At 39.1% G+C, this 13,464-nt stretch overlaps 1 protein-coding gene across 1 annotated transcript in view; it reads left to right on the forward strand.

Moving 5' to 3' along the window:
• Positions 1-12,373, forward strand: part of LOC140527851 (myosin-13) — a 67,622-nt gene extending 55,249 nt beyond the window's left edge. The window contains exons 30-39 of the mRNA XM_072645086.1: positions 532-697; positions 1,510-1,634; positions 3,290-3,598; positions 3,678-3,881; positions 4,546-4,671; positions 4,838-5,008; positions 8,944-9,048; positions 9,150-9,245; positions 11,436-11,570; positions 12,262-12,373. Of these exons, the coding sequence (XP_072501187.1) occupies positions 532-697; positions 1,510-1,634; positions 3,290-3,598; positions 3,678-3,881; positions 4,546-4,671; positions 4,838-5,008; positions 8,944-9,048; positions 9,150-9,245; positions 11,436-11,570; positions 12,262-12,276 (1,452 nt within the window). The 3' untranslated portion in view covers positions 12,277-12,373. The remainder of the gene's footprint in view (positions 1-531; positions 698-1,509; positions 1,635-3,289; positions 3,599-3,677; positions 3,882-4,545; positions 4,672-4,837; positions 5,009-8,943; positions 9,049-9,149; positions 9,246-11,435; positions 11,571-12,261) is intronic.
• The last annotated feature ends 1,091 nt before the right edge of the window (positions 12,374-13,464 follow it).

The raw sequence follows: 13,464 nt of genomic DNA on the forward strand, positions 1-13,464 counted from the left end.
CTAATCTTGGTCTACGGTCACACACTCCTGGTTTTTTTGTAAGTTGTTATACCCCACTATTGATTATTTGTTTTGGTTGGTATAGTATATATATATGTAGTATTAGGGGATGGGGGGAAACAGGAAGTGGCAATATTTTATAAGATAGATTTCATAATATCCATTTAACCCATTTGTGACAATATATGACATTTTAACCCCTTATTCTTTAACTTCTAAGGATGAGATAAACTCAGTTCCTTCAGTAGTGTGTATACATATGTATACATATATGTATGTATGTATATTTGTATGTATGTATATACAGATATATGTATGTATTTGTGTGTATACAAAAACATATAGATATTTATAGCTCTTACATCCAATTCCTGCATGAGCCAAGACATCACCCTGTGATATTATTGATCCTCTTTGAAAATGAAGGATGAACAATGAACAATATATGTGTATAAACATATACGTATATATTTTTTAACCTGAAGAAGACCTGTCACTGCTACTCCCATTACAAACCCTTGCGATCTCTAGGTTCTTGCAGAGTGGAAGCAAAAACTTGAGGAGAACCAAGCAGAGCTGGAATCAGCTCAGAAAGAATCTCGATCCTTGAGCACTGAACTTTTCAAAATGAAAAATGCCTATGAGGAAGTACTAGACCAGTTAGAGACCATGAAAAGAGAAAACAAGAACTTACAAGGTCGGTATGCCCACCTTCAGATCCTTGGAACTTACTAGCTTCCCTATTTGCCCCTCAGACCCCTATTTTCCCACTCAGCTTCCATTCTGTCTCCTAGGTAGGCCCATAAATTGGTTAAATAATAACAGAAGCATGCAACTTTCAAAATACATTCTCAGATATTATCACATCAATAATCTCACAACAACTCTGCCTTTATTCCAAGGCCCAAGGCCATGCATTATTGCTAGCAATTTGGAAATCCAGATTCACCCTTTCCTTAACTACTATTTAGGAGACTGCATTGGATTTTTAAATGCACTTTTATTTGTCAGTAGGAAGATCTTTCAGTAATTCCTGTGACTGTTGTCCCATGAGGTCCTCTAACCAATTCTCTTCTTTGGTTGCCTCTGAGTTATTTTTAAAACCTCATGCAGTTATTGAGATAAATGAGAACTCTTCTTCACATACCCATCTCTGTAGAGGTGAAGTCAGGAAAGATGATCTACAGCTTACTGACCATAAAATCATAGATGTAGAGATGGAAATGTCAGTAGAGGCCATATAGTAAGAATAACCTGCTTATTTTACAGGTAAGGAAACTGAGGTTTTACCTAAGGTTAGATAGATAGCATGTATCATAGCTAAGATTCAATCCCAAACCCTGGACTCCATATCTACTACACTACCTCTACACAATTTCTGAAATAGAATTCTCCTTAGTTCTCTCCTTTTCATGAACCTGTTGGTCAATGGGCAAGAAAGGTGAAATGCCTATGTGAGGACTTAGGACCACTGTGAAATTATCTAAACAGCAAATTTTGTTATTACAGAGGAGATTTCTGATTTAAATGAGCTGATTGCAGAAAAAAGCAAGAATTTGAAGGAAATGGAGAAGACCAAGAAGCAAGCTGAACAAGAAAAGTCAGATCTCCAGGCTTCTTTAGAAGAGGTTGAGGCAAGTATCTAAAATACTACCGGCTGTGCTTCTGGAGAAACATGCAACTGAAATGGTTATACTAGGGGATCTCTGTAGTCTCTCCCCTTTCTATAGGTCCTCAGGGAAAATAGACCCAGGTCATTATTGGAGCAAATGGTCAGTTCTGGGCCTGTACCTTATCTCACCTATTCCATTTCCTTTAGTCAGTAAATGATATTTGACCATTTTAGAAAAACCCTCTCTTTTGTTATTTTCTCAATCCAGTTCTCTCAGGACGAAAGGAATCCATTCCAAACTACCTTAAGTAACTTAAACTTCACATTGCCCCATATGTCTCACTCATCTTTGGTTGGGATATTCCATTGCTGCTCTCCATGCCTTTTCATGGGCTGCTAAGTGGTGCAGTGAATAGATTGCTGTATCTGGAGACAGGAAGACTCATCTTCCTGAGTTCAAACCTGGCCTCAGGCATTAACTAGCTAAGTGACCCTTGGCAAGTCACTTAACCTTGTTTGCCTTAGTTCCTCCTCTGTAAAAAAGAGCTGGAGAAGGAAATGGCAAACCACTCTAGTATCTCTGCCAAGAAAACCCCAAACAGGGTCACAAAGAATCAGACAAAACTGAAAAATGACAATGACAGCAATATGCCTTTGCATAGGGTCTTCCCCTGCCTGGACTGTACCATCTCCTTACCTTCATCTCTCAGAATCTCTAAATCCCTTCAAAACTTAGTGTAAGGGTTACCTCCTACCTTCAGTTGCTAGTGCCCTCTTCCTCCCTCTTCCCCAGGGATTTTACTTTGTACATGTCATAGCCCCTTCTCCCGTAGAATGTAAACTCCTGGAAGGCAGTGACTGGTTCATTTTTGTTTTTTATCCCTAGTACCTAATGCAGGGACTAGCGCGTAGCATGCATTTGTTGAATTGAATTTGGTTGGCTAGAGTCTCTTTATTAGCAGAATACTTTCCCACACTATTCTGGTTGTGAACACTTGTGATTGGCCTTGCTAAAAGCACTAGCCATACTTTTAGCAAATGAATATTTGGGGTTCTGAGGTGCAGAAGAAGCATGTCAAAGGGATTCAACAGGGCAGTAGCCTTTTTATAGAAAGAAGACCATTTAAATGCTATATTAAATATGGATTCTAATTCATACTAGTTATTAAAGTAAATCCTATCTTACCTCCTAGACATAAAAAAAAATCACCCAACAAGCACTAAGCTTTTAGATTTGAATTTTCCTTTTATCTTTGTCTTATGTTTCCATCAGGCTATTTTGATGACTTTGTAACTGAATTACATCTTTGGTTTTATTTAAGACTTTGGATAATTTGAATTCAATTGAATTCTACAACCATTTAATGAGTGCCTACTATGTGCAAGACACTGTACTAAGAGCTGAAGATACAAAGACAAAACAAATTAGTTCTTTGTTCTCAGTGAGCAGACATTCTATTGGAACTTATATTTTCCCACCACTCTGATGCTTTTCTTTAATTAATTAGTCTCAGGTACTTGACTCATCTTCACTAGACATAAGACTGTGCAGGTAAATTCATTTATACTCAAGGGAGAGTTATCAGCCTAATTGCTTAGCCTCCATCTGTATTCTCTTTGTCCAGGAACACTTTCTATGGAAAAAGTGAGACAAATGAATATCTTTTTTCCACACAGGGCTCATTGGAACATGAAGAAAGCAAAGTCTTGCGTATCCAGCTAGAGTTAAACCAGGTAAAATCTGAAATTGACCGAAAGGTCACTGAAAAGGATGAGGAAATTGAGCAGCTAAAAAGAAACAGCCAGAGAATAGCAGAGTCCATGCAGAGCATGTTGGATGCTGAGATCAGGAGCAGAAATGATGCCCTGAGGCTTAAGAAAAAAATGGAAGGAGACCTCAATGAAATGGAGATTCAGTTGGGCCGGGCTAACCGCCAGGTGGCTGAAACCCAGAAACACCTGCGTACTTTTCAGGGTCAGCTCAAGGTAAGGGAGGCAGCCTTCAGACCCTCTGTCTGCAGCCTTGTTCTGTCAATCCCAGTCTCACACTTGCTTCCTCCTAAAGGATTCTCAGTTGCAACTGGACGATGCTCTGAGGGACAATAGTAACTTGAAGGAGCAGCTGGCGCTTGTGGAACGCAGGAACAGTCTCTTGGTGGAGGAGCTTGATGAGATGAAAGTGGCTTTGGAGCAAACTGATAGGACACGTAGGCTGTGTGAACAGGAGCTGCTGGATGCAAGTGAAAGGGTGCAACTGCTAAATACTCAGGTACTCTGAGGTCTACTCCAAGAATGGTTCTCTTGCCTCTCCAAAAATGCAGAAATGCAGGAAGGGACAAGCATGCTTCATCTCATGCTTGAATTTAATCCCAGGAATAACTAGGTCTCTGCAGATTAATCTGTTTTCTTTCCCTTATCAGAAAACAAAAACTATGAAATACACATGTCCCCTTTTGTTGTAACTGCCAGGAAACACAAGAGCCAGGCTTATTAACAAATATTATAATCTTTTCAACTTTGGCAACTGAAAACATCCACTCCTTCAACTTGGTTCAGAAGGTCTATATTCTGGTTTATCTCTAAGGGTCTTATGTGCTTTGAATTAGCTTTGAAATATAAGCCACCTCAAGTCCTTTTGGAAACATGTGGACTATAAATATTAAGTATTTCAAAATATTCCAGAGATATATTTTTAAAAATCACATAAATATAACCATGAAACAGAGGAAGGAGAACTAGAATTAGAATCTGATGACCTTTGTTCCAAACCCGGACATAAAATACTACCTGCATGACCTCATACAAGTCATTTGACATTTTTGGCCTCAATTTATTCATCTGTAAAATGAGGATATTGGATTAGGTAACTTCTGAAGTGTCTTCTAGCTTTAAGTTTATGACATTGAATCCCTATTGTCTCATTTTCTTACCAGAATGCCAGCCTCATAAATACAAAGAAGAAGCTGGAGGCTGACGTAGCTGAGTGCCAGAAGGAAGTGGAAAACTCTATAGAGGAGGCTCGGAATGCAGAGGAGAAGGCCAAAAAGGCTATCACAGATGTGAGTGCCTTGTTGCACTTTCACAGAGGTTAGGTGAAGGGTTTAGGGGAAAGGGTGGGGCCTCTAGGCTTGAAAAGTTTCCTGTAAGAAATCAAAGAAACCTCCTGGATGGGTTAGGTAATGATGGGTTAGGTTACTTATTACTATTTCCTGTGGACCTAACCAGGCAGCCATGATGGCTGAGGAGCTGAAGAAGGAACAGGACACCAGCGCCCACCTGGAACGGATGAAGAAGAACCTGGAGCAGACGGTGAAGGACTTGCAGCACCGCCTGGATGAGGCTGAGCAGCTGGCTCTGAAAGGAGGGAAAAAGCAGATCCAGAAACTGGAGAATAGGGTACAGTGGTGTGAGAATAACCAGGGTGTCATGACTTATCTTAGAATTCTAAGTCTAGGTAGAATTGTAGTCTACCTACCTACAGACTGTGCCACACAACACCACACCCCACCCAAAGATTGGTGGCGAGAACAAACAGAGGAAAGTCACACAGTGGTCTGGAAGTGGGCTTGTGACCATGTCTGCTTGTCAATACATACATACACAAACACATACACACACAATATTTTATGGTGTTTTTGCCAGGACATAAATATTGAAATAATCATTTTTGTGTCTATGACTTTTAAAATATTCATTTTATAAGGAGTTTTATGTAGGTTCAGATCTGTTTATGGAAAATATTTGGGAAAAGCAACACTTTTTTATGTGATTTCCATTTTGGAGAGGAACTATTCCATGTAGCAGAAGTAATACCAAATATAGACTCAAAAGACCCTGTCCTTACTCTTTCCTAGCTGTATGACCTTGGTCAAATGAAGTAATTACAACGATTGTTTAAACACTGAGCCACAATATCAAGTTGGGAAAACAATACTTGGATTATTTACTTTCTATGACAGTGAGGAGGAAAAAAGTGCTTAGCCAATTGAAGAGTCTATATTGTCATACAATCATATTCTCCAAATATCATTATTTAAATCTCGAAGTAACACAGCTAGGTAAGACAACATTATAATGTCAGTTAATTCCATATAAACAATGCTGTATTGTAAATGAGTGATCCACCAAGTCATCTTTTTGAGAGACTTGATAAAGGTTGATGATTTGATTATAACAGACTAATGATGTTATTGCAAAATGATATTGATCAGGGCACTTCTGCCTGTATACATGTAAACTGCTGCTACCGAATTGGTCAAGGGTACTCGTTGAAAACCATTTTCCTATTTTGTTTAAATATGTCTTTTTTTGTTCACCTACTCCAACGTTTCATTCTTTTCCCAGTCTTTCTTAAGTCTAACTTAAATTGCTCCCACAGCAAGTCTAACCTCTTATTCTTCAAGAAGTACTGATGGTTTGAGTTTGCTCTTCCAAGTTAGAATAGAAAACATTTCAAATCTCCTATATACTATATGTTATGCTGGTTTCTGTTCTTTCTTCACCAGTTGCTCTCTTCAGCATCATGGCTGATTCTTCTTTGACTTTCCCTCACCCTTTTCTAGGTCCTCAAATCCGGTTGAACTGTTTAATTTTGTTTCTTTCATTTTTAAAGCAAATGGTGTAAGAGAGGGTGATGATGGAGAGGGAAGAGCATGTAAAATATGCCCCCTAAGGACTTTGGGAGCTAGGGTGGAAAGGGGAGAGGGAATAGACAGAAGGGAGGAGCAAAAATTAAATGAAACACTCATCCTTCCTTCCTGAACCCTCCTTCCCCATCCCCTTCCCCCCGGGTTGTTGTAGTTGTCTTCGTAAAGAAATATTAAAACACACCCTTCCTGGTTACTAGTCAAACAATCCACCAATAGTGCTTGTAAGTCAGTGAATAAAGTGTTTCTGTGGAGGCTTATCTGGTCACTTTCAAAATGAGTTGTTCCCATACTCTATTTCAATTTAAAACAATATGACCCCAAAAATATTTATTTAGCATTTACTGATGTAAAGCCATGTCACGTGCAGTGGAGACACAAATATCAATACAACATAGACCCTACTATCCAGGATGCTACCTAGGGAGGGGAGGAAGCTATGATAATGATACAAGGGAAACACTCTATAAATCTATCCCTCTCCTAAAAGCAGTAGCACCAGAGGGAATGTGTCACTTCCTCCATCTTCCTACCCTAAATTTTTGGGAAATAGCTCTAAGTAATTTGAATAACCCTATCCAGCTGTATAGGAGAATTTAAAAGGACAGAGAGACAACTAGAAAGAGTAGGGTGGTTCCCAACCCCAACATACTGACTCATATATGGATTGAGTACATATATGGGCCCCAGTAGAGTAAAAATTCAAAACTGATTAAAATCACCATGAGTCAACACAGAACTAGGAAAAGAAACTTGCCTGTAAGGTAGAAGGTGAAGTTGTTGCTATAAACTTTGGAACTATGATACAGTCAAACAAGAGAAGTTGGTATTATTAGCAGTTTGTAAGCCTAGAGAAAAAGAACCAGCATAACTCCATGGGTTATGCCAAATGAACCTCATTTTCTTTTTTCCCAGGGTTAGTAGTTAAATAAATCAGAGGAATTCTATAGAGTTTACCTCATTTTTACAACTTCTTAGGTTGTTATGGATCATGCCTGACTGAACTGAGCACTGAACATCTGAGTTCACATCCAACCTTACTAGCAGTATGAATCTGGGCAAGTCACTTCACCTCTAATTGTCTCGGTGTCCTTAACTATATAATGATGATAATAACTATCTACCTCACAGGATTGAGGATCAAATGGAATTATCTGTAAAATGCTATAGAAATGTTAGCTATTATGAGCTTTTCATTTATGCTAAATGATTATAGTTAAGTAGATTCAGAACTGGTCAAATGACCATACCTAGAGTAATCTTTAATAGTTCAGTCACCCTGAAAGGAAGTCTCTAGTAAGGTAGTTGTAGATCTGGACATGGCCCTATGCCAACGTATATTTTCAGTGACCTAGATAAAGACATAGCTGTAGTGACACATAAAGACTAACATATTTATCAAATTTGCAGATCTGAAAAGATCTTGACAAGCTAAAAGCATTGGGCTAAATCCAATAAGATGGAATTTAGCAGGAAAAATAGCTAATATTTATATAATACTCTAAAATTTGCAAAGCATTTTACATGTTGTCTTGTTTGATTCTTACAACATTTCTGTGAGGTAAGTGCCATTATTATCCCCATTTTATAAATGAATAAACTGAGTCTCAAAGAGATTAAATGACTTAACCCAGAATTTCTCCTCTCTTGTCCATTGTACTCACACCTGCCAGAGTTCTCACAGATGTCTCCAGGTTCTGCTCCCTAATAAGGTTATGTTACCCCATATTATTTTGTCTACAATCCATGCCATATGCGTTTCTTCTTAGCTCCCAGCAGATGGTGGTCATCCCCTTTTCTAGAGGACCAGCTCTCTATTTCTAGATTTCCTGGCTCAGAAACACATCTATATCTAGAGATTTCTGTTATGCTTCATCCCCTAGAATTGGACCTAGAAGTCTTCCAGACTTCCAAAGCAATTTCTCCTTGCAGTTGATAGGCAGAATTCTCTCCCCAATTCCACAAGACATGATGACTATCAAAATGTGTATCTTTTCTACCTCAGAACCTACTTAGTATACCTTCCACCTGTATTAGTATTCTATGTGCATCTAAAGGCTTTGGAATAATACCCTACTTTCTCCCTAGATCTCTCTCAGTTTGCCCCCAATTGCCCCTGGATTTATGGGTGGGGTTATTTAATTTACTAGTGGTAATCCCAAAATATCCAGGTAAAGGGACAAAATGGGGGCTATATACTTCCTCTGGCATTACTGCATGGAAAGGGAAAGGTGTATAACCTCCAGATATAGAGTAAGGTAAATATAAATGGATGGTACAGATAAAACACTATAAACAATTGAGGGGGGGGATCACTTATAGCTGAGGGACCAGAGAGATATAGCAGTGGAGAGGATGGGTGGAAGTTATACCTAAATGGGACTTTGAGTCTGCATGACTCTCAGGAACTCCTTCCACCATGTCAGTTTCTGGGTCTTATGGAAATAGGAGCGTGGCTCACATCCTACTCCTAATAGTGATGTTCAATCTCATTACCTTCCTCTACCTACAAGCAATCATTAGGCTTTGCAGAAAACCAAAATAGTTGCTGATTTGAGAGTATGGGGACCCCTGTGCTTCGGTACACACAGGATAGATGATCCTGCATAACAGAAGGAAAGAAGGAAGGTCCTTACAGAGACTTTGAATTCTCTCTTGTGATCTCTTCATAACATTGGATTATAGATTCATGAGCTGGAAAATGAGCTTGATGCTGAGCAGAAGAGGGGAGCTGAAGCCATTAAAGGGGCCCACAAATATGAACGGAAAGTCAAAGAAATTACTTACCAGGTAAGTGTCAGAGAAATCACAATAAAGTCTCTGCTACTCAAATTTTTCTCAGAAAAGTAGTGCAGTACATAGGGACTGTAATTCTCATTCTGTCTTTGCAGGCTGAGGAAGATCGTAAGAATGTCCTCAGGCTTCAGGACCTGGTAGACAAGCTGCAGGCCAAAGTGAAGTCTTATAAGAGACAAGCAGAAGAGGCTGTGAGTATAGGAGCTTCCCATGGAGTCATCCTATATATTTTCTCCTAGTAGTCAATTTTGCTTGTAAAGCATGCTTCTGTTTCCTAGAAGAAACCCACCATTCAGGAACTTTGCTTCGGATCACATAGCTCCTCAGAGACCAAGTTTTCTCTTCCACAAAATGAAGGGATTGGGTTTGAGGGATTGAAATAATTGCTAGAATCCCTTTCAGACACTTGACATTTTGTGAGCATGCTCTCTAGACAGCAGTATTATCTAATGGAAAGGATACTATTTGAGTCAGAAAAAGAGAGATTTGAGTCCTGGCCCTGATATTTATGTCATTTGTGATCTGAGAAGAGTTGTTCATTACCTTTGAGTCTGTTTCTGCATCTATAAAATGGTAGTATTAATATTTGAACCACATCCATCACAGGAATTATACGAAAAAAGCCGTTCATAAACCTTAAATACCTTAGGACTTCAATATACCATCAATGTGAATTCCCTCCACTAATAGTGCAATTTACAATCCATTCATACTTTCTCAGCCTGTGCTTCTCTTGTCCATGCCCTCTCATAAGACCTCCATAGAGCTCCACCCAACATGTTGTAGACCTTTCCATAGCTGTCTTCATATTCCATGCATCCACTCAGGCTATTTATTCCTCTTCTGTCTAATAACATAACTAGCCTGTCTTTTTCTAGTTATATATCTCTTGAATGTTCCCAATCACATCAAAACTAGAATCCATTTTTTAAAATTCTAGAGCCTTCTGACCATTTTATTTTGTTACTGAACATCACATTGTCTTTGTCCCACTTCACATTATTCATATATAGGTGCTGAGATCAGAATGTATTCCATAGTTTTCCAGAGAATCCTAGATTGATTTTTTTAAAAAAGAGTCCATTTTTTGCCTCATTTCTTACCTAGGCTTAATCACTAATTGTACATTGCCTCAGATAAATTGAGACATATCTTAAAAAGGCCATGGTCTCCAACAGTATCAGGAGCCACCTCCAGTCCATCCTGATCTATATCTTGCCACTGGACTCATGTTGCTCAGGAGGAGAGAGTGAGGCTAGTGACTTTTCACAGCCCTGTCTCATTTAAATCCAATTTACTTGCAAGTCAGGACACCTTCTCAATGCCATAGTCCTCTTTGAGAACAAAGTACAAACAACAACAATGTATTATATACCAGCCATTGTTGATAATGTGCTACAAACTATTTTTGTCCACCACCCATCTCTTTGTTCTCTTTTTTGCTTTGGAGATTGTGGTATTCCATGAATCAATCATATTTGGTTCCTGGGAGAATGTGAATATTTAACAGTAGGGTTTTGTTTCAAGGTTTCAATGTGGTTGAAAGAATTATATGGGCTCCTAGATTAATCAATCAATCAACAGCCACTTATTAAGTCTTTGCTATGTGATGGGCAGTTTACTAAGCACAGGGATAGAAAGAAAAGCCAGAAACTGTCCCTGCCCCCAAAGAATCTCATTCTTAAAAGACTGACTGTTCCTTTCTCATATTTTCATTAAGAAAGTCTCCCAATTAATCTTAAAGTGATATAAAAATATAAATGTAAGCTGTTATATATTCTATTTTACCTCACCCTATCTCACTCTTCCTCATTCTACCCCATCAGCCCTTCCTTAGTCTAACTCCCCTATGCAGCCTTCTTTATCCTACTCTGCCCTGTTATGGATGAAATCAAACATGACCAAACAGTAATAACTGCTTCACTTCCATTTTCTGTATCCATTTCAGAATTTCTCGCCTCTGCCATAACACAGCATTTTGCACTCCTTATTTGTAAAAAGGGGTGATAATATTAGCACATGCCTCCCCAGTGTTATTGGGAGGATAAGATGGAATAATGTGTGTGTGTGTGTGTGTGTGTGTGTGTGTGTGTATAAAGTGCATTGCTAACCTTAAATTAGTACCCTGTAAATACTAGCTATTCTTAACATTACCTGTGGAATAGCCAATTCCTTTACTTTGGATACCTCTGCCATTCTCTCTCTGTCCCAGCAAAGATAGTTCAATGTACATCAATCATTCAATCAACAAACATTTATTAAGCATCTTAATATGTTCCAGGCACTGGGCTAGCAACTGATTCCCAAAAGATGGAAAGGAACAGGAGTCTAAATAACAGTGGTGTAGAACAGTTGCCATCCTCTGCCTCATTCTCTTTTAGGAGGAACAGGCCAACACTCAGTTAACAAGGTGCAGGAGAGTTCAACATGAACTGGAGGAAGCTGAGGAGCGAGCTGATATTGCTGAGTCACAGGTCAATAAGCTGAGAGCCAAGAGTCAAGACACAGGGAGCCAGGTTAGTACATAGACCATGGTGCATAACAGGAACTGCCGTTTGTAGTCCTAGCATTTTAGAGAAACCACAGGTGCAGTTTCTTCCTGGGTAGGGCCTACAGAGCTTGGAGGCACAAAGGTTAAAGGGATTCCAAGAAACCCAACCCAAAGCCAAAGGATGGAATCTGCAACCATAAATCTCTTGGTCTCTCTTGCCACCTAGTCACAGGTTTTATAAATTTCAGTGAGGGGTATTTCCAGAATGTTTTCATACATTTTTTACTATTCTATAAAACATTTAAGTTATAATGCTCATTAAAGCTAAGTCTCTAAACTTGGAGAAAGATCTGTTGAAAAAGTACTTACTCAGGTTGCTAAGGGCTTCTTACTTTGGTCTGCCTAAGGAAAAGGCAAAGGAAAATGGATGACTGATAGACCTGCCTTCACTCAAAACAAGAGAGAGTCAGAGTAAGGAAGGATCTATCAGCCTCCTTCCTTCTCTCTCTAAACATTACTATGATCCAAATAGCCCCTGCATTGCAAGAGAGCTAGAGATCTGATGAGTGTACAATGAACAATAGACAAAGAAGCCCTTTTCTTAACACTTTGCTTTGAGTGTTTAACATTTTCAATGATTCCCCTGGAGGGAGGGACTGATTTTGTTTTTCTGTACAGCTTCATTGAACTTTTTTCTTTCTTTCCAACCTACACAGAAAATGGAAGAGTAAGGATCTCCAATTACCCATCGCCCTATTGCTTAGGGGCATATCTACAATGAATATGAATGGAAAATGTTACAAATAATAAATATTAACAGTAATGTAAGATTCTTAACTTTGTCACTTTTATTACTTTATAACTTGAGCTACCAAATAATAGAGCTCAGAAGAGCTAGATTTATAGATTGATATTTAAAGGTCATTGGGGAAACAAACCAAAGGAGATGAGGTGACTTACTCAAGATCACACAACAAGGTGAGCTTGATCCCAGCTCACCTGAGTCCCAGCCCAGTGCTCTTCCTTCTATAGTTGGAATAGAGAAGTCATGTAGACTATCCCACTAAGATCATATACACGTGAGATTTTTACCTATGCTATTTTATATACAAGGAATATTGGGCTAGATAACCTCTAAATCCCCTTCCAATACTAAAGTTCTGCACCAGCTCAAATTCTAGCCATCAGTGTCCAGGCTAACATCTTAGTCTGAGTGCCTTTTCCAGTACTCTAGAGGCCATCACCTTCTAGACTTCTTCAACTCTTCAACCATATACTGTTACCTTCTGCCTCCTGATTAGAATTCCACAGGCAATATATCAGATCTTCTCTTGCCTGCTGCAGGCCTTATACAATATAACCTGCCACGAGGTTGAATCACAAAGGAGGACCTTGTGCCTGCCTCCCTCAATAGACCTCTCTGCAACTAATGATATTCTGTCTGGACTCATTCCTCAGTGATTACAATACTCAAACCTCCTTATATCCTTCCTATCTCAATGATTCTGAACCCTTCTCCTACCATTCCCCAGCCACTACCAATGTACAAACAATTGCCTGCTTTCTCAGTTCCATCCATCTCAATCTTGCCACCACCTCCATACACACAGTATCCCACTCCACATCTGTCTACCTTTTCACTGTCTCTGAAATGTTTGCACCATAATTTTCAAATTTGCTTTCATCTTAAACCATTTGCTTTTTCACTCCTATCTCCTGACACTCATGGAGACCTGGCTGTCTCCTGATGATAGTGCATCTCTAACCATCCTGTCCAACATTGGTTTTACCTCCATTGATATCCTCTTGTCATGATCAGGGAGTTGAAATATTTCTTACTTTACATTGTCACTTCCAGATTTTCCTTCTACTACCATTATCTAGCCTCCTCCTTTGAGATTCACACTATTGAAATATTT

This window comes from Notamacropus eugenii, chromosome 2 (assembly GCF_028372415.1).
Source record: "Notamacropus eugenii isolate mMacEug1 chromosome 2, mMacEug1.pri_v2, whole genome shotgun sequence".
Taxonomy (NCBI): domain Eukaryota; kingdom Metazoa; phylum Chordata; class Mammalia; order Diprotodontia; family Macropodidae; genus Notamacropus; species Notamacropus eugenii.